This window comes from Callospermophilus lateralis, chromosome 8, assembly GCF_048772815.1.
Source record: "Callospermophilus lateralis isolate mCalLat2 chromosome 8, mCalLat2.hap1, whole genome shotgun sequence".
NCBI classification, from domain to species: Eukaryota; Metazoa; Chordata; class Mammalia; order Rodentia; family Sciuridae; genus Callospermophilus; species Callospermophilus lateralis.
In genome coordinates this window covers 103081823-103102072 of record NC_135312.1, presented here as the reverse complement: position 1 = coordinate 103102072, position 20250 = coordinate 103081823, and the positions used below count along the sequence as shown (strand labels likewise).

Sequence of the window (20250 nt, the reverse complement as noted above, 5' to 3'; positions counted from 1 at the left end):
AGTCTTGCAAAGGATGTGTTAGCTTTTGCATCAGGTTTTAGAAAAGATAACATGTATATCATTTGTAAGATGCTAACAGTGGGATATGCAGGCAGTCTGAAGAAGGGAACACTGAGAATGTCTTCCTGCTCTGGTGAGTCAACGTGCTCTGTGACAGTGCACTGGGTGGGGAAGAGAGTGAACTAGTGCAGGTAGAGGCAATTTGTGACATAGTCTGTAATTGAGACATTTCTTGGGTCTTATAATTCCTGTTTGTATCTTTATCAAGTTATTTCTCTTAGCTTACTTTTGTCTCTGTTATTTTTGCTATGTTTTGTCTTTCTGAGTTTTTCCTCTTTGTCTCTGCTTCTCTCTCTTCCTGTCACCCTCAATGTCTCTCTCCTTATTCAACAGACATTTCTTTGAATCAACAGTTGAATTGACTCAACAGTTGGAAGACAAACTATGCAGGTATACTGAAATATAACAGTTTATTTAGGGTGATAATCTCATCTCATGCAACCATAAATGGAACATGAAGACTAAATTGAGTGGTCAAATCTGAAGGCGTTCAGAGAATTCAACTTGAACAGATGCAACTAGGAGAACAGATTGGGGATAGAGCTAGGTTTAGAAGCCTACTAAGATTTGAATGCTAGAAAGTAGAGAAATGGACATAAAAATGAAAGCTTTGTAAAGTGATGCATAAATCTGGGTTGCTGTTTTAAGCAGAGAACAGTAAGTTAGAGATGGGTGTTGGGCAGAGACTTTACTGGCAAAAGCTTTATTTGAACAACTGATATTGGCTTAGCTGCAGGATTAGATTACAGAAGACTGATGATTAAAGAATTGAGAATTCATTCAGCAGATAATAAGAAGCCACCATTATTTGCTAAGCTAAGGTGTTACACTATAAAACCGGGTCCATGGATCTTTTTTTCAATCTCCACTATTGCTGGCATATGTGTGGTCACGGACATTGCTCAACTCTGCTTTCACTGACTCTGAGAATTAAAAAAATTTTTTTTTATTATTCGGTGCTGGGGGTTGAACCCAGGGGTTTGCACATGCTAGGCAATTTTTTTTGTTTTGTTTTAAATTCAATGGAATTAATGATCACTGGCCCAGCATGTTATTTATTTAAAAGGCATGCTGATTTTCTTTTCTATCCCTTTTCAGTTGTATGCCTTTCATTGACTTTAGAACTGCTCTTACAGAGCATCTATGATAAAGATGTTCTGCTAACACATATGTTATTTTAATGATAATACATAAATAATACATATTTTAATTTAAAAATTATACATAAATCCAAAAGTACTTTTAAGGCAACAGAAAGAAAAATAAGCTCAGTTTAACCTCTTGTACTCTCACAACACAGATTACTTATGTGACCCCAAAAGGTGTGGGTTTTTTTGTCCCACGAGTAAGCAAGCAAGCAAGCAATGAATTCTGCAGCAGATACCAACTGAGCACTTTGTAATCCAAGGAGAGAGTGTCAGATCCCACAGGTTGGGGGGCTTCTCTGTCAGGTGCCAGTTGCAAGCCCCAGATTGTTTTACTTGTACCCCTGACTGACTAGCTTATTAGTCAAGGTTCCTACAACCTCCTACGTGAGTTCAATTAATTTACTTGAGCATGTCATAGAACTCAGAGAAACATATATGCACATTTACTGATTTATTATAAAGAATGTTAGAAGGGATATAAATGAAGAGATGCATAGGATGAGGTGTGAGACACAGTGTGAAGCTCCTATGTGTTCAACTTTCCAGAAATTCTCTGAACCCTGTCCTTTTGGGTTTTGATGGAGACTTCATTTATTTTATTTATTTATTTTTATATGGTGCCGAGGACTGAACCTAGTGCCTTGCATATGCTAGGCGAGCATTCTTCTGCTGAGCCACAACCCCAGCCCTAAGACTTCATCATATAAGCATGACTGAAGCATGGTCAACCATGTAGAAATGTGATTGGATAAAAAGGGTATGATTTTATGCCAAGAGACTGAGTAGGGAAATCCAGCAAGGCCCATCTTCTTGCCTGTCTGAGCAATATTCCCTTCTTCCAGGAATGGGGCAGGACCCTTTATGGAATCAGGGTCTTATGATGTACTATCAGATGAGTCAGAGAATTTTTTCTTCCCTTTTTTGTTTTTGAGGCAGGGTCTCCCTGTGTTGTCGCGGTGGTCTCAACTCTTGAACTCAAGTGATCTTCTTACTTTAGCGCTGTGATTATAAATTTGCCGCATCATGGCCATGTTTGTTTATTTGTTTGTTTCTAAGAACCTGCCTTGGGAGACAGAAATAATTTCTTAGATGGAAAAAGGGCAGGGGAGGGACTGTGACTGTGGCTCAGCAGTAGAGTGCTTGCCTTGCACTTGTGAGGCACTGGGTTCAATCCTCAGCACCACATAAAAATAAATAAATAAAATTTATTTCTGTGTCCATTAAAAAAGGAGGGGGGCAGGGGAAGGCCAGAGAGAGATTTTTTTGTTCTAAGGCTTGCTTCTACAGACTAAAGCACTATAACATTGTGGTCTTTAACCTTTTTTCTCTAAAACTATTCTGAAGCTGTGGCAGAACCAAGGACAAAAGGAAAAAAATCTTTTAATCTTATTATACTAGTTATTTAGAAAATATCTAGGGCTATGAGCACTATACAGTGACTATGAGCCAAAACCAAAATATATATAAGATCACAAAAAGGAGCCCATATTATTTATCTTGTATTAGAAAACTCCATATTTTTTTGTTACTGTGACTTACTAAGTAATAGTTTTCAAAAGTTTTAAAAGTCTTTGTACAATAAAATATGTGGTTATGTTACATATTGCCAAGCAAAGCAGGGATTCCCGATACACTATATTTGAGATTAACATATGGAACCACTTCTGTGTTAGGTAGAAATTTAGGTTCTGGCTTTTCAGGGTCACTAGCACTCACTAAGCACACAGTGAGCTCATCCATACTGTGTTAGTCACTATTTACTTGTTTCTGTGTCACTTGGTGACAGATCCTGTTGCTTTCAGTAATCTGTTTATCCTAGTCCAGATTGCTGTAACAAAGTACCATAGATGGGGTGGTTTATAAACAACAGTAATGTGTTTCTCATGGTTTTGGAGGCTGAAAGTCCAAAAATCATGGTGTCAACATTGGTTACATTCTAGTGAGGGTCCTCTTCGAAGGCCAACTACTTATATTCTTGAATGGTGGAGGGCAGTGAGGGGACACAAGCGCTCATGGCTCCTATAAGTAGTCCCCTTCAGGAGGGTTCACCCTCATGACTTTATCTGATCCACATTACCTTCCATAGGTTCCACTTTCTTACTACCATCGCATTGGAAGGCAGTGTTTCAACGTATGAATTTGGGAGTGGGGGGCACAAACATTCAGCCCATAATACTGTTGAGCAGCTTCCAAGAATCTAATATGGTTACTGCCACACTACTTAATTCAGCTGTTTTCATTAGTGGCAGCCAGAAGAAAAGACATTTGATTTTTATCCCCATTTCATTTTAAGCTGCACAAAACACATCTTATCAGCAAAGTACCTTGAGATCCTGGTAAGAAGGTTTATGAAGTGATAAAAGATTAATCGTTATAGCTGCATTCCGTTGCTTGCTATATGCCATAGTCTTGTCACCAGGGGTCCTGTATGATATGAATAAGATAAGAAATGAAAAAACTATAGGAATAATATCTGTTGGATTTTTAATTTAGGCATCTAGGTACACAGATACTATTGACATTGAAGCCGTTTTCATTAACAGTAAGATATTTGCTGTCATGGCTGCCTTGGAGGGCAATGCTGGAGGAATACCAATTGTGGATCCATAATTTATTTCATTCTATTTGGTCTTAAAATTGCTTTCTATCCTTGGACAAGAACTACACAGTCATGTGAGTTATAGACAGCCGGGTAAAGGAATATCTGTGGTTGATGCTGGTGTCTGCATCATAGCTAAATCTTGCCACCGCTGTCATCACATCTGGATAATACTATATCACATGACTACTCATGTTTAAGTATGTATCATATGCTATATTGGTGTTATTACCACTAATTAAAAACTCACATATTGTTATAGATCCCCCCAAAATTTACTTTGGTTTGATACAATTAAATTAATCACAATTGCTGTCCTTCTGTATGTTCCCCTGTATGAGGGAAGTGGGGGAAGAGCGACAATAAACAGTAAAAGGACTAAACACTGAGAAATGCTAGACTTAGTAAGGTAAATGCTCCAAAGGGTACCTGTGAATAAAACTTAACGCATGACAAACACTTCTTTCTCCTTAAGATCTGGGGCTGTAGCTCAGGGGTGGAGCACTTGCCTATCTTGTGTGAGGCGCTAGGTTCGATCATCAGCACCCCATAAAAATAAGTGAATAAAATAAAGTTATTGTGTCCATCTATAACTAAAAATATTTTTTAAAAATCTATTGAGGTTAGAATTCTGATTAACTTCAGTTAACCTCTCATGATAGTATATGAGAGGTGCAGTCTTTAAAGTCTGCATTACATTTGTACTGGATTGTTACAGGAACAACAGATAATTAAGATGCCAGGAACACTTCCTTAGTGCTTACCATGTGTCAGGCACTACTCTAAGTGTTTAACAGGTAAGCCTCCCCACTTCACAGATGAGGAAACTGAGGCACAAAGAGGCATAGGTTACTTGGTCAGGGTTACACAGCGGGAAGTCGAGGATTCAAAACCAGCTGTTCAGCTTAGTGCTCCATGAGCATCGGTGTACTACAACTGAGAGCCTGAGGCTGGGACTTCAGAGTTCCTGTATCCTTCTCCCCCAGGAAGAAAAATTATTGTAAAGAATTTGCTGTTTTACCAAGCAGGCTATGTAATTTTTTGAAAACAAGGTTGGCATAGTTAAAACATACTGTATGTGTATGAAATTGAATGTCTGAATTTTAAAACAGGTATAGGGACAGTGCTTATATAGTATTAAAATGTTACAAAATATTTATGGACATCTTAATAATAGTTGTACAGTCTGCTGTGTTAATGTGTTATTTTATTTGGATATTTGGCTTGTATGTTTTTTTATTTCCCTTTTTTCTCTTTTATGTGTAAAGGTGTTCTTTTTTCTTTTTTTTTTGCTTTTAAAATTGTTTTTTTAATAAGATTCCAAGGATGAAACAAAATGTATAGCATTTTGAATGTGTTGACAGATATTTTTGCTAAATTGATTTTTGCTAATGAATTGTACCTTTTTATAAATCATCAGTGTATGAGAATATCCATGTCACTAAAACCTTATATTGTGGTATTCTTTCTTTACCAAAAAATAGATAAGAAATTCAATTTCATTAATTTTTTTATACATAGGATACTTTACATATTCTGCACAACATTGATCCCTTTTTCGGCTATGTCTATTTCTAAAATATTTTTTTAAACAAATAAGAGGTGGTATCCATGCAACATCATTCAATGTGCGAAATGCCCCTGAATTTTTTCTTTAAAATGGCTAATTTTATATTAAGTGGATTTCACCTTAATAAAAGAAGAAAAAAGAAAAAAGCATTTGTGTCGTGTGTGTCCAATGCAGATGTATCTGTGTATGAAACTCGCAAGCAGAGAGAGCTGCTGTGCCCTGCTTGCACAGTAAGCATCAGAGTGCTGCAGTTTTACATGTAATGCATGCTGCCCTTCTTTCTGCTGTTTTGTGCTTTGTTGACTAAGTTTGGCCTAAAATGGGTTAAAAATGGTTTATTGATTGATAATATTTGATTGGCTTTGAAGGGAGGGTATCTTGCTAGCTGTTAACTTGCAGGTTTTATGACTGACTGACAAACTATCAAATAAGTACTCCAGGATCAGCTGAGTTAGAAAATGATGGAAACATTATGCATTAAGAACTGCATCATAAACATCCCCGTATCCTTGAAGGAGTGAAAACCCAAGAGCTAAAGCCTTATAAAAGAAAGACTGCTGATCAGAGCATACCCTGGGGAACTTGTGTCTCAAGAGCTTGCTAGAGCCCTGTTTCTCCTAGTGCTGCCGCCATATAGGAATGCGTCTTTCCATTTCAGTATCTTATTTCCTCCTTTTAAAGTAACCTATTTATATCCTTTATATATTTTTATAAAACACCTGATTTTCATATGGTTCATATGAACAATTCATTGACTATTAGCTCTTTTTGAGCCCATTGAAATATAATTATAGATTTGAATATAAATCACATTGAATATAATTATAGATTTTATTCCCAGTTTATTTGCATTTGAAAATGTTGAGTATATGTATAATTTTTTATAATTTCCTAATTTCTGTGTTGTCCTTTTGGTTTTATGCCACGCTTAGACTTTACATGTCCAGTAATTGATAAATATTTAGTGTATTTTCTTCAATTAAAATTTTTTTGTCCATTAAAGTCTATATTACTAAGTTTTCTTAGCTATTCTAATGAGTAAGCATGAGGGGTATATGTTAATAAGTTCCACATCATGTTTGAGTTTTGATGGATTGTGACAAATTAAAGGTTAATTTGAGAAGAATTAACATATATTTTTTATTTGCATCTTACAATTCAAAGCCCTGTTACATTTGTGAAGGCCAATGTTTATTCTTTTCACATAGGTTATATATAATTTTTTTTTATCAGAAGTTGATATAAATATTTTTGTCTTGCTATTTCTACTGTGAAATCCTTTTTCATATATTTTGATTATTTTTAGTAAAAATTTTTCTTTGTTATCTGATAGCCAGATCAGTTATCAATTATCTAATAGTTTTTTAGCTGATTCTCTGGGTTTTCTTTATATAAATAATCATATTCCTGCAAAAATTTTTTTCCCATTATTAGTATTTCAATCATTTTTTATCTAATAGTTTTTCAGCTGAATGGGTTTTCTTTATATAAATAATCATATGTCTGCCAAGTTTTTTTTCCCTAGTAAATAGATCCTTTATTAGTATTTTAATCAGTTTTGCTTTTTACTGGATCTATAAAAATATTAAATGAGAATCTCTCATTTCTAGAGATAAGAAATGAATATTTTATTAGTTTTTTCTTTGCTTTGTTAAAATAATCATGATTTAAGATAATCATGACTTATGTAATGTTAATTTTCTTTTAAATTAAAAGGAAATTTTTAATTTCTGGCTATCGGGAAGATTAACATTACCCTAGGTGTTTGTACTCACTGTTGTCATTAGCAACAGGTCCGAGCTGCCTTCCATTTCCTACAAAAACAGCTTTTGCTTCTGCGTAATTTTAACCCTTAAGAAATGGAAGAGATTGACATCTGATTTTTAAAATTTTTTTTGGAGCCTAGTTTTTTGTTTTGTTTTTTTCTTTATTCGGAATGTCCAAACATAAAGTTGAAGATAACCATTTTTGTATATTCATAATGTCATGTTAAAGTCTTTTATCCTTTCTGAGAGGAAATCAAAACCTGATTTTATGTTGAAGAAATCAAGTTTATTGAATTTTCTTTATTTCTGAATTAAATGGCAAATTCTTTTCTGATAATAAATAATAAGTAGGGATATAATGATTGCTGTATTATCCCCTTTTGTAATGGGAGGGTTAAATTTTTCTGTAATCATATTGATAATAGCCGAAAATTATCCAGCACTTACTGTTCTATAGGGTTAATGTGTATTAACTCATAAGGGACCATTCCCTTTTATAGATGAGAATATACGCAGTAAGAATACCAAGTCCTTTTTTTTTTTTTTGAAAATACTGTTTTATTAACACCACAGTGGTAAACAACTTTATGCTTATGGTTTTTTGTAGATCACTGACTGACACATAATTCAAAACCCACAAAGAAGCTAAGAGTCTTTACATTAAATGTGTTCTTTCCTCAAAATCCTTTCTGTATGCCAGTCTGTCCTCAAGCAGTAAAATTTGATTATGCACCATTTTATATTTAATATGTCACATTTAAATAGCAAAATAATGAAGGCACAGCTAATACAAGCAAACTTAAACCCTTTCTACTTCTGAGCTGGGGATGGGGGCACACACTTGGATTGGTTCTTCAAGTATATATTTTTTTCCCAAACATTAGCTTCAGTGAGGAGTTCTGATGATTTTCACAGCTACACCCTAAAAGCTACATGACAAAGACTTCACAAGGATCAAACTACATAACACTGGGTACACATGCTTTACAGAATTTGCTACATTCTACATCTCTTCAAGTAAATTAATATTTCTACAATTCTAGGTAAAGTGACTTAAAACATTTAGGGTAATTTTTACGCCTTTGTAAAGACACTACCAAGAAAACACTTAAACATGAAACTGTAACTAATGAATACGTATGTTGACAATATTATACATGTTATACACTCTCCTTCTTGAAACCATGTTTTGCTCTAGATTCAAATATTCAGAACATTTTTCAGAAATTGAAATGGCAGTTTTCCTGGCCTCATTAGCAATAGTCTCATGATCTCCATCGCAGGCTTCCTCCACACAGTCTCTCACAGTCTCTCCTCTGACGTGGTAAAGCTGATGTCCGGGTTGCAAAAGCAAAGTCTTAAAAGATGACGTCTTTCTTGGGTTCGCTTTCTCTGCATTGGGAAATGTAAGGACTAAAGAAGAATTAGCATGGAGAATGCAGTACAGTTTGGCTTGGGTCGTTCCATGGGTAGGGTAATGGTCGCGTTATGAATGGATTTCAAAGTGACGTACTTTCTTTTACATCTGCTGACACCCATTGCAGCCTCAATCCCAGTCCTCACAGATCATGAAAAAACCATTTTAAGCCTAATTTGGTATTCTTCGACATCTTTTGATACCTTTGTTGTGTTCGAAATGAAAGTCAAATTTGAAATGGGCTGACCAGAATCGAATTGCTTCAATTTAAATTATTTTAGGAATGTCAGAATAGATTCACATTGTATTTTTGGTCAAAAACCTGAGCCTTTTACAGTCCACCAATATTTAAAAGAAAAAAAAAAATGGGTTGTTGTTTACGGCGACTTTCTCCGGGTGATCTCTGCCCCCTCTTATTTCTTGGCGTCATCAGGCATCTCGGCATGGTGACTGTCATCTCTCACCCGCGCGGCCGCCCCCGCGGCTGCCGCAGCCTCCTCCTCCTCCTCCTCCTCGCCCTCCTCCTCCTCTTCCTCGTACTCCTCCTCCTCCTCTTCCTCCCCCTCCAGGGTCCATGCACAGCCCTCCATTTCTCCGGTGAGCTCCTGGATCTTGGCGAGTAGGGGCTTATAGATGTCATTATACTTTTTCTCCAGAGCCTGAAATTCCTTATCAAATTTGGCCTCAATCTTATCGCATCGCTTCTGCAGCTTTTTGAGCGCCAGGACGCGGCATTTCACCGAATTAGGCAGGCTCTCAATAAAGTCATTTTTAGGCTTTGGAGCATTCTCTGCGGGGGTCTGGGGCTCCTCAGCCATCTGAGCAGCCGCGCCGTCACTGTGGCCAGCGGCGCTGTCAGAATCTCCACCCTGCGCACCGCCTTCCGCCATTACCTCCTCAGTTGCCTCGGCTGCCGCTGCTGCCGCCGCCGCTGCCGCCTGGCTGGGCTCCGCAGGTCCCTGGTTCTCCGAGTCGGCCATGATACAGGAGTTGCCGCAGAGGTCTAGGCTGGCTCCCGCAGAGACGCGTGTGCACCCGAGCTGGTCCAGAGAGATCTTGTGGATGGGATGCGGCAAGCGCGGGTGACGAGTGCCGCGGTGGTGACGTCCGCTGCAGCCCCGCCCTTTTCAATCGCGGCACTTGACTGGTTCCTCGCTATCAGCTGATAGTTGTGCGCTCATACTGCACCAGATTCCTCTTGTTGCTACCCTACCATCTCCTCGGCCTTCAAAACCCTCCTATTGGACACCCAGCTCCCAGTTACGCAGATCCCTGCCCCCTACTCTCTGCAGAGCTGGACTGCAAAGGCCAGCGGATGCCTGAGGCACTTTTTCCAGGAACTGCGTATTGCCGCATCCTGGTTTTGGCGCACTTCTTTTTCCCTATCTAGGCTCTAGGGTACATCTATCTGCCAGTACACCTGTCAGCTTTTGCATCTCCCCATTACTGGTGTTTCTTGGTAGTGAGTATATGCCCAGTTCTTCCCGAGGCTGCCTTGATCACGCCCTAAATCCTCTGAATTCATTTCTGGAAAGTGGAAAGCATGGGAGAGCCAGCTCCCTTCTACTTGTGGTATGTGTATGGACTATATCTCTCCATCTAGCCGCCTCCCCATCTCTCACATCTGGTAGCATTTATCCTTGTGACAAGGTAGTCATGGGATGGATCTTGGAAGTGGTTTTGGAACTGTTTGTATGGAAATCTCAGAGCTTCCAGTATCTTGGTGGATGTTCTAGAAAGTTCCACACTATGGCCTATGGGGAGGAATAAAACTGGAGGAGAGCCAAAGGAAAATAAGACTCTCTAAAGCATAGGGCGCAGGAAGAGGACCTCTTCTTCTCCCTCTTGATTTATGTGTTTAATAGTGCTGTACCTGTGTGTATACACACACAGTCATTGTCCCCAAGGCATAACACAGTTCAGCACTGCTCTATGGGTCTTGCTGGTGGTTCGTATCTGAGAGCATTTGAAAGATCTTAAACAGCAAACTCTCGTTCTCTGACAGCAAAGTGAGTAGCATTTTAATTTCTTACTCTGTTATATTTATAACCCAAACCAGAGCTTCTTGAATAAGGATTAGCACACAAAATTTAGGCATAGTAAGCAAAGGATCCTTCCAAGCATTCTTTTTTTAAATTTTTAAAAATTTGTTTCTTTTAGATATACATGACAGTAGAGTATATTTTGACATACACACGGAATATAACGTATTCTAATTAGGATCCCATTCTTGTGGTTGTACATGATTCCTTAGGAATGCTTTCATTGCTGATTTAAGTGCTTTTTGGACTTCCTAAAGCTTTAAGCAGTGAATTTTGAAAATCGCTTTCCATCTTTTGATTCTTGTGACTATTAAATTAGTTAATATGTAAATCACTTGGTGGTGATATGGAGCAAGCACACTGATAATGTTTTACAAAATGATTGCATTAACATGCAGAAAATGATATCTATAGTAATCTTTCAGAAATGGACATTTTTTGTGCCATTTTCCAAAGTAAACATTTATAAAAGGCCAATGGTATTCCCATTAGTCAGTATCCTAGCTGTTTAATGTACTTGTGATTCCCACTAGCTGTGTTATTTTTTTTCCTTCTCTTTTTGGTGCCAGGGATTGAGCCCATGGTTTTACCAGTATTAATTGTGCTTCTGCCACTGAGCTAAACCCTTAGCCCTTATTTTACTTTCTTAATTCTGTTCCAGAAAATTTGCTTTCTCCCTTCCCTGTTACCATTTAAAACAGAATTTTATTGTTAAGGCTGAAATTTCAGCCTTAACCTCGACGGAATTTATGTATTCGTGCATTTACATTTGGTTGGCTGACGCTGTATGTATTCTGTCTCTCTCTGAGTATTGTATTTTTCATCTTTGATGGCTGCAGCCATCTTGAGAATAGGAGTGATTTTTCTCGTTTTGTAGATATCAAGCTTAGAATCAGAAACACAAAATATTCTCTTAATGCATTTATCACTTAATTGACAGAAATGGGTAGGAAGTAGGCTTCTGATTCTTGTTGTATGGAAATTCTGACAGACTTAAACAAACCTAAAAACAAATTTTAATCAAATCTGTTGACTAACTTAACTTGTTTTAGATATTTCCTTCTCAGCAGACTTTAAGACTCGATGTGAAGCCAGGCTGTTGTTTAAAAGTCTGTTTTATTGAGGTATAATTTACATGCAGTAAAATTCACCCTTTTGGAGTATGCTTTCACAAATGTAGCTATGTAAGCATGATTTATTGTTATTAAGATAGAGGAGAGTGGGGCTGGGGTTGTGGCTTAGAGGTAAAGTGCTCGCTTAGCCTGTGTGAGGCCCTGGGTTCCATCCTCAGCACCATGTAAAAATAAATAAACAAAATAAAAGTATTGTGTACAACTAAAAAATAAATATTTTTTAAAAAAATAGATAAAATAAAGGTATTGTGTCCAACTACAACTAAAAAATAAATGTTAAAAAAAAAGAGATGAGACAATACCATACCCCCGCCCCCAACACAATTCCCTTATAGTTCTTTCTTCACTCCTGGAACTGTTTACTGTTAATAATTCTGTTTTTTCTAGAATGTCAGAAAATGGAATCCTGTAAATTTTGAGTTCAGCTTTTTTCACTAGCATAATGCATTGGAGATCCATCTGTATCGGCATGTACTTTAGTAACCTAATTATTTCTCATTAATCTTAATACCCTAAAATTTATTCAAAGGGTTAGTTTTGAATATTCACTGAGATAATATGTATCTAAGAACTTCTTGCAAGGATTAGTACCTGATAAGTACTGTTAGTGGCCATTATTAAGGAAAAGAATATTTTGAGAGCAATGATAATTGATGTGTTAGAGATGAGAATTTATATGTTAATTTGCTAGGGATGCTGCAGCAAATTACTACAAACTGGGTGGTCTAAACAATAAAAATTTATTGTTTTAATAATTCTTGAGGTTAGACATCCAAAGTCAAGGTATTTTGTCCGGGTTGGTTCTTTCTGAGGGCTGTGAGGGAATGTTCTGTTCTAAGCCTTACATCTTTTCACATTCTTTTCCTCTAGGTGTGTCTCTGTATGCAGTTTTTCCTTTTTCTAAGGGTACCAGTCATATCATGTTAGAGCCCTCCCTAGTAACCACATTTTAACTTGGTTATCTTTGTAAAGATCCTATCTCCCAGTAAATTCCGATTTACAGGGAGTTGGTACTTGAATATATGAATTTGGTAGAACACAAAGTTTATGATGTTCTACCCTGTAGGTCTCCAGAATTCACATCTTCGTCCTCTTTTGTTTGTTTGTTTTGTACTGGAAATTGAACCCAGAGATGTTAAGTTGCTTATTAGGGCCTTGCTGAGTTTCTGAGGCTGGCTTTGAACTTGTGATTCTCCTGCTTCAGCCTTCCATGTTTCTGGGATTACAGGCATGCAGCACCAGGCCTGGCTACCATGTCCTTCTTAAACACAAAATATGTTCACCCCATTCCAGTATTCTTTTAACACAGTCAACTCTGAGTCCATAATCTCTTTTGTGATGGCTGACTTTATATGCCAATTTAACTAGACCATGAGATGCCGTGATATTTGGCTAATTGTTATTCTGGGTATGTCTGTGAGACAGTTTCTGGATGAAATTAACATATAAATGTGAAGATGGGGTAAAGTGATCATTTTCCCTAATATAAATGGTCTTTATCCAATCGATTTCAGATTCAAATAGAAAAGAATTGACATCAGTGTTTTCCTGCCTTAGAACTGAAATACACCATCCACTCTCTTGGGCCTGCGGCTTGCAAACTGCAGATCTTGGGACTTGTCAGCTTCTATTGCATGAGTCACCTCCTTATAATAAATCACATACACACAGAGCCCACCTTATTGGCTCTTTTTCTCCAGAGAACCTTGAGTAATACATCATCTGAACATCATTTAAGTCAAGCATGAATCATACTCAAGGTATGATTCATCCTGCGGCAAAATTCTTCAAGAGCTTTAAACTGTGAAGCCACACAGTTTTCTGCTTCTAAAATACTGCGGTGGGACAGGCATAGGATAGACATTACCACTCTGAAGGGGTCACAGGTTCAAAGCAAGTCTGGAACTTGGCAGGAAAAATTCAATTAGGTTTTGAGGCTTGAGAAGGCTTAAGGCTCCATCCTCCAGCTTCTAGCCCACCAGGGTGATAGACCCCCTGAAGTGGCATCACCACTCCTTCTTCAGTCAGGCTCCTGGTGGCAGTGGCAGTCTTGATAGCCTTTGAACTATCTTTGTGGTCATTCTTCCTGTTTCTTAAAAGGAGAATACATGTTTACAGCCAGACAACTCTATTGTCCATTTCCTGCCTGTGGAATTTCAGAAATCTCAACCGCTCGCCTTCATTTTATCTCACTCAGTCCCTTTGATCCAAGCTGGCAGTGCTTCTGCTAGTTTGAAATTCTCAATAACCTTGGTGGGATCCCACACAATTCACAGGGGCCCAGTACTTAGACAGGAAGGCTCCACAGCTTTCTGTATAACAGCATCTTTATGCCTGACTTCGGCTGAGATAGTTCATTGATCTATGAGCCAAATGCCTAATCTCTGTAGCAAACCATTGTTAAATCACACGGCCCTGTTTCCAGAACATGCTATTGGTGTTAAGCTAAAAATTGTCCCAATATCCAAGTTTCTAGTTCCTTTTTGTCGGCAGTTTCCTCTTCAATTTACGTCTTTCCTCTTCTCCTTTGCTATGAGCAGCAAGGAGAAACCAGGTCTCACCTTTTAATATTTTGCTTAGAAATCTCTTCAGCTAAATATCTAACTTTATTGCTTCCAACTTCTACTTTTCACAGAACACTAGCACATAAGTGGGCCAAGTTCTCTGCCACTTTATAATAAGGATTGTCTTTTCTCCAGTTTCTAATAGCATGTTGCTTATTTTTATCAGGGACCTCTCTGGAAGTACTTTTTTTTTTTCTTTTTTAATGATACTTTTAATCTTTTCATTCACAGATCTACATTTAATTTGATTAGAAAATATTTGCAGAATAAAATATTAAATATGACATGTATATTTCCTAAATCATAGAAAAGATCAAGAATACCTGAGAAATGAAAAAAATACCTGAGAAATTCAGGCTATAGTCAGAACAAAATTATTGTGATAAATCAGATTATTATTCAAATTATTCTTCCTTCAGTCCCCTATTTTCCTGGAAATAGTGTACTTTTCTACTCTTAGACTTTCTATTAGTTTGTATAACTTGTTTTTTTTTAAATTTATTTCTTATATACATGACAATAGTGGAGTGCATTACCTCACGGGAAATACTTTTAACATTGGTATTTCCAGCAGCATTCTGTCTATGACAGTATATTTTCTAGTTCAGTAAAAACTTCTTTACAACTTCCCTCTTTTTTCTCTCAATACCAGAATCTCCTTTGATGTCCATATTTCTAACAATAGTCTCTTTAAGGCAGTCTATTCCTTTTCTATCAAGCTCCTCAGAACTTTTCTGTGCTCTTCCTATTACCCAATTCTAAAGCCACTTCTGTATTTTTAAGTATTTGCTATAAAGCACCCTGACATTTGTATGCTGGGGTTATCCAGATAAACAGAACCAATAGGGTATGCATAAGTATGTGTATATACATATGCTCTTTGACTTAGAATGGGCTAGTCCTGATAAATTCATTGTAAGTTCAAAGTGCATTTAATATACGTAGCCTACCAAACATCATATCTTAGCAATACAGAACACTATTCTGTAGACCTTCTGTAGTTGACTCTTGAAAGCCAATGGATAACTGGGAGCTATGTAGTTTGCTGCCACTGTTTAGTTTTCTGAAGAATCTCAGTATTGTTCTCCATAATGTCTATATTAATTTATATCCCTGCAAGCAGTGTGTAAGAGTTCCTATTCCTCTACATCCTCACTAGCATTTGTTACTTTTTTTTTTTTTTTTTAAATAATTGCTATTCTAACTAGGGTCAGATGGTATCTCATTGTAGTTTTAATTTGTATTTACCTAATGGCAAATGATATTGAACATTTTCTCTTATGCTTATTGGTCATGTGTATTTCTTTTGAGAAGTGACTCTTAAGATAATTTGCCCATTTTTAAAGTGGATTGCTTGGGGGGTTTGTTGTTGCTGTTATTAGTTTGGTTTTTGAGTTCCTTTTATATTTTGGAATGTTATCCCTCTGTCAGATAGATGGCTGGCAAATATTTTCTCCCATTCTGTAGGTTGTATCTTTCACTCTGTTGATTGTTTTCTTTGCTATGAAGAAGCTTTTTAATTGGATATAATCCCGTTTGTCCCCCTCCCATTAGTTGCCTGTGCTTTTGAGGTCCTATCCAGAAAAATCATTGCCTGTACCAATGTCTCAAAATGTTTCTGCTAAGTTTTCTTGTAGTAGATTCAGGTGTTACATTCAGGTCTTTGATGCATTATTTAAAAATATTTTTATAGTTGTAAATGGACCTTTATTTTATTTATTTATATGTGGTGCTGAGAATCAAACTCGGTGCTTCACACATGCTAGGCAAGCGCTCTGCCACTTACCAACAACCCCGGCCCCAACTGATCCATCTTTGAATTGTTTTCTATATATGGTAAGAGCTAGGGGTCAAGTTTCACACTTTAACATGTAGATATGCAGTTTTCCCAGCACCATTTGTGGAAGAAGCTGTCTTTTTTCCAGTGTATGTTTTTGGTGCCTTTGCCAGGAATCAGTTGGCTATGGATGCATGGGTTTATATTTCTGGGATCTCTGTTTTGTTCAGTTGGTCTGTGTGTCTGTTTTTATGCCATTACCATGCTGTTTCTGTTACTGTGAATCTGTAGTATGTCTTGAAATTGGGTATTGTGATGCCTCTAGATTTGTTCTTTTTGCTCAAAATTGCTTTGGCTATTTGGGCTCTTTTATGGTTCCATATGAAGTTTAGGATTGTTTTTTCTAGTTCTTTGAAGAATGTCCTTGAGATGCAGTGTTAGATGCCAGTGGTACATGCCTGTAATCCCAGTGACTGGGGAGGCTGAGGCAGGAGGATTGCAAGTTCAAGACCAGTCTCGACAATCTAGCGAGGCCTTAAGCAACTTAAGTGAGACTCTGTCTCAAGAAATAAAAAGAGCTGGGGATGTAGCCCAGTGGTAGAGCGTCCCTGAGTTCAATCCCCAGTACAAAAAAAAAAAAAAAAAAGATCACTGGTATTTTTGATTGGAATTGCATTGAATCTGTAGATCACTTTGGGTATTATGGACATATGAACAATATTCTTTCAGTCTACGAACATGGGTGGTTTTTAAAAATTTCTTTCATCAGAATTCTGTAATTTTCATTGTGTATATCTTTCATTTCTTTGTTTTAAGTTTGTTCCTAGATACTTTCTTTTTTTTCTTTTTTTTTTTTTTGATCGCTATTTTAATAGGATTGCTTTTGTGATTTCAGCACATTTGTTATTGGTATATAGAAAAGGTACTGATTTTTGTATATTGATATTGTATTCTGCTACTTTACTGAATTGATAAGTTCTAACAGTTGTCAGTGGAGTCTTTGGGTTTGTCTACATGTAGAATTATATCAACTACAAGTAGGGGTACTATGACTTCTTCCCTATTTATAAACCTTTTATTTCTTTCCTTTTTAAAAATTTTCATTTTGGGGTACTGGGGATTAAGTACAGGGGTGCTTTACCACTGAGCTATATCCCCTGCCTTTTTTATTTGTGACACAGTCTAAGTTGCCAAAGCTTGTCTCAAACTTGTGATCTTTCTGTATCAGCCTCTTAAGTTGCTGAGGTTATAAGCATGCACCACTGCACCCTTTTCTCTCGTTTGCCTAATTTCTCTGTTTAAATGTTCTAGGACTATATTGAACAAAGTGATGAGATAGCTACTTTTTCTTCTTCCTGATCTTAGAGGAAATACTTTCATCTTTTCCCCAGTCAGTAAATTGTTGGCTATGGGTTTGTCATATATAGTCTTTATTAGGTTGCAGTATGATCCTTCTATACCTAATTTGTTCAGGGCATTTATCATGAAGGGATGTTGAATTTTATCAAATGCTTTTCTGTATCTATTTAGGTGTTATTTTTATCCTTATTTTATTGTTATGTTATATTTATTAAATATGTTCACAAATGTTGAACCATTATTGCTTCCCTGGGATAAAACCAATTGATTGTTATGAATGATTTTTTTTTATGTGCTGTTGAATTGAATTTGCTAGTAATTTGTTGGAATTTTTGCATCTGTGTTGACCAGGATATTGCTCTGTTATTTTCTTTTTTATTGTGTTCTTGTCTGTTTTGGTAACAGAGTAAAGCTGGTCTCATGGAATGAATTTAGAAGGATTCTTTCCCTTTCAATTCTAGGGAATAGTTTAAGAATAATTGACATTTTTCTTTAAAGTTTGGTGAAATTTTAAGTCATTGAGTCCTGGGCTTTTGCTTTCTTGGGGCACTTTATTACTCATACAGTCTCATTACTTGTTATTGGCCTGTTCATGTTTTGTATGTCCTCATGACCCAGTTAAATTTTTTTTTTTTTTAGTTGTAGGTGGACACAAAGCCTTTTTAAAATTTTTATGTGGTGCTGAGGATCAACCCCAACACCCTACACCAGGCAAGCGCTCTACCACTGAGTTACAATCCCAGCCTCTCATGATTTAATTTTGATAGATCATATGTGTCCAGAAATTTGTTTCTTCTAGGTTCTTCAATTTGTTAACATATGTTTTTTTGTAAAAGTCCTTAATGATCTTTTGTATTTCTGTGGTATCAATTTTAACATCTCCTTATATACATCCCTAATTTTATTTTCTTTGGGTCTTATTTTTCCCCCCTTGGTTGATCTAGCAAAAACTTTATCAAGTTTTGGTATGTTGTATTTCCATTTTCTTTTCTCCTTTTTTCCAGTAGTGGGAATTAAATCTGGGGGCACTGTACCACTGAGATACACCCCCAACTCTTTTCATTTTAAAAGTTTTGACAGGGTCTCACAAAGTTGCCAACCTTGACCTCAAATTTGCGATTCTCTTGCCTCCTCCGCCTTCCAAATAGTTGGGGTGACAGGTGTGTGCCACTGTACCTGGTTTGTGTTTCCATTTTCATTTGTTTTAGGAATTTTTAAATATTCTAGGACTATATTGAACAAAGTGATGAGATAGGTACTTTTCTTCCCTTCTGACTTCTCAATGAACTACTGTTAGTTCAAAAGTGTAGTGTTCAGCGTCTGTACGTTTGTATGATTTCTAAAATTTCTTTTGTTGACTTCTAATTTTATTTCGTCTATTTTTATTGTGACCAGAAAAGATGCAGAATATGGTTTCATTTTTTTTTTGAAATTTTTAAGACTCATTTCATGGCCTAATGTAGTATATTCTAAAGAAAGTCCCATGTACTGATGAATGTATTCAGCTGTTAGAGGAAATGTTACATAAATGTCTGTTAGGATGGCTTAATTCCATTGTTTCTCATTGATGATGATGATGATGATGATGATGATGATTTTGGTCTGCATGATTTTTCTGTTGATGATAGTGGTGTGTTGATATCTTACATTCTTATTGAATGGGCACCTGCATCTCCCTTAAGATCTAATAGTGTTTGTTTTATAAAATTGAGTGCTTTGTAATTGGGTTTATTTAGATTTGCAATCATTTTATCTTCTTGTTGAATTGATCCCCTGATCATTGTATAGTGACCTTTATCTCTTCTTGTGGTTTTTGTCTTAATGTGTTTTATCAGATATAAGTATAGATACTCCTCACAGGTTCCATGTGCTTGAAATATAATTTTCTATCCCTTTACTTTCAGCCTGTGTGTGTCTCTTCACTGATGAGGTTAGTTTCTTATGGGCAGCATATTGTGTGTGTGTGTGTGAGTTTGTGTGTGTGTGTGTGTGAGTTTGTGTGTGTGTGAGTTTGTGTGTGTGTGTGTGTGTGTGTGTGTGTTTTAAATCCATTAAACCAATCTATCTTTTAACTGAAGAATTTAGTCCATTTACATTCCAGGTGATTATCTATAGATGAGGATTTGTTCTTTGTTATTTTGTTGATTTTCCTCTAGTTGTTTTGAATATTCTTTGTTCTTCTTTTTGCCTTGTTTCTCTTTGTGATTTAATGGTTTATTATATTGATAATGTTTGAATATTTTCAGTTTTGTGTATGTCTTCTTCTAGGAGGATTTATATTTTAACATGTAATGATTGTAGTTATCTTTCTGTGATTTTTTTTATGTAGGATTGCCTGAAGCATCTTTTGTAAGGCTCGTCTGGTTGTCATGGATCCTTCAGGTTTTGCTTGTCTTGTGATATCTATTTATCTTTCATTTTGAAGGATAGCCTTGCTGGGTTTAGTAATCTTGGTAGGCAGTCATTTTCTTTCAGGACTCAGAATGTGTTAGTTCATTTTCTCCTGGCCAGTAGGGTTTTTGCCAGGAAATTTGCTGTTAATCTAATGGAAATACATTTAAATGTGACTTGGTGCTTTTCTTTTGCAGATTTCTAAAATTCTTTGTTGTTTGTACTCTTGAAAGTTTGGCTATAATATCCCATGGTGAAGATCTTTTCTGGTCATGTCTATTTGAAGTACTATAATCCGCTTGTATCGGATGTTCATATCTTTACCACAATTAGGGAAATTTTCTTTATTTTTATTGAATATATTTTCTGTGCCCTTAACTTTATTCTTTTCACCCTTGGGTAATCTGAAAACACAGATGTTTGT

At 36.6% G+C, this 20250-nt stretch overlaps 2 protein-coding genes across 3 annotated transcripts in view; one reads left to right on the top strand and one right to left on the bottom strand.

Annotated features, from left to right (window-relative positions):
* Herc3 (HECT and RLD domain containing E3 ubiquitin protein ligase 3) overlaps positions 1-20250 on the top strand; it is a 140928-nt gene that overhangs the window by 107074 nt on the left and 13604 nt on the right. The window lies entirely within an intron of this gene.
* Nap1l5 (nucleosome assembly protein 1 like 5) lies at positions 7688-9662 on the bottom strand. Its single transcript, XM_076865247.2, has one exon. It carries the CDS (start codon positions 9538-9540, stop codon positions 8974-8976), a length of 567 nt encoding a protein of 188 aa, XP_076721362.1. The 5' UTR covers positions 9541-9662; the 3' UTR covers positions 7688-8973.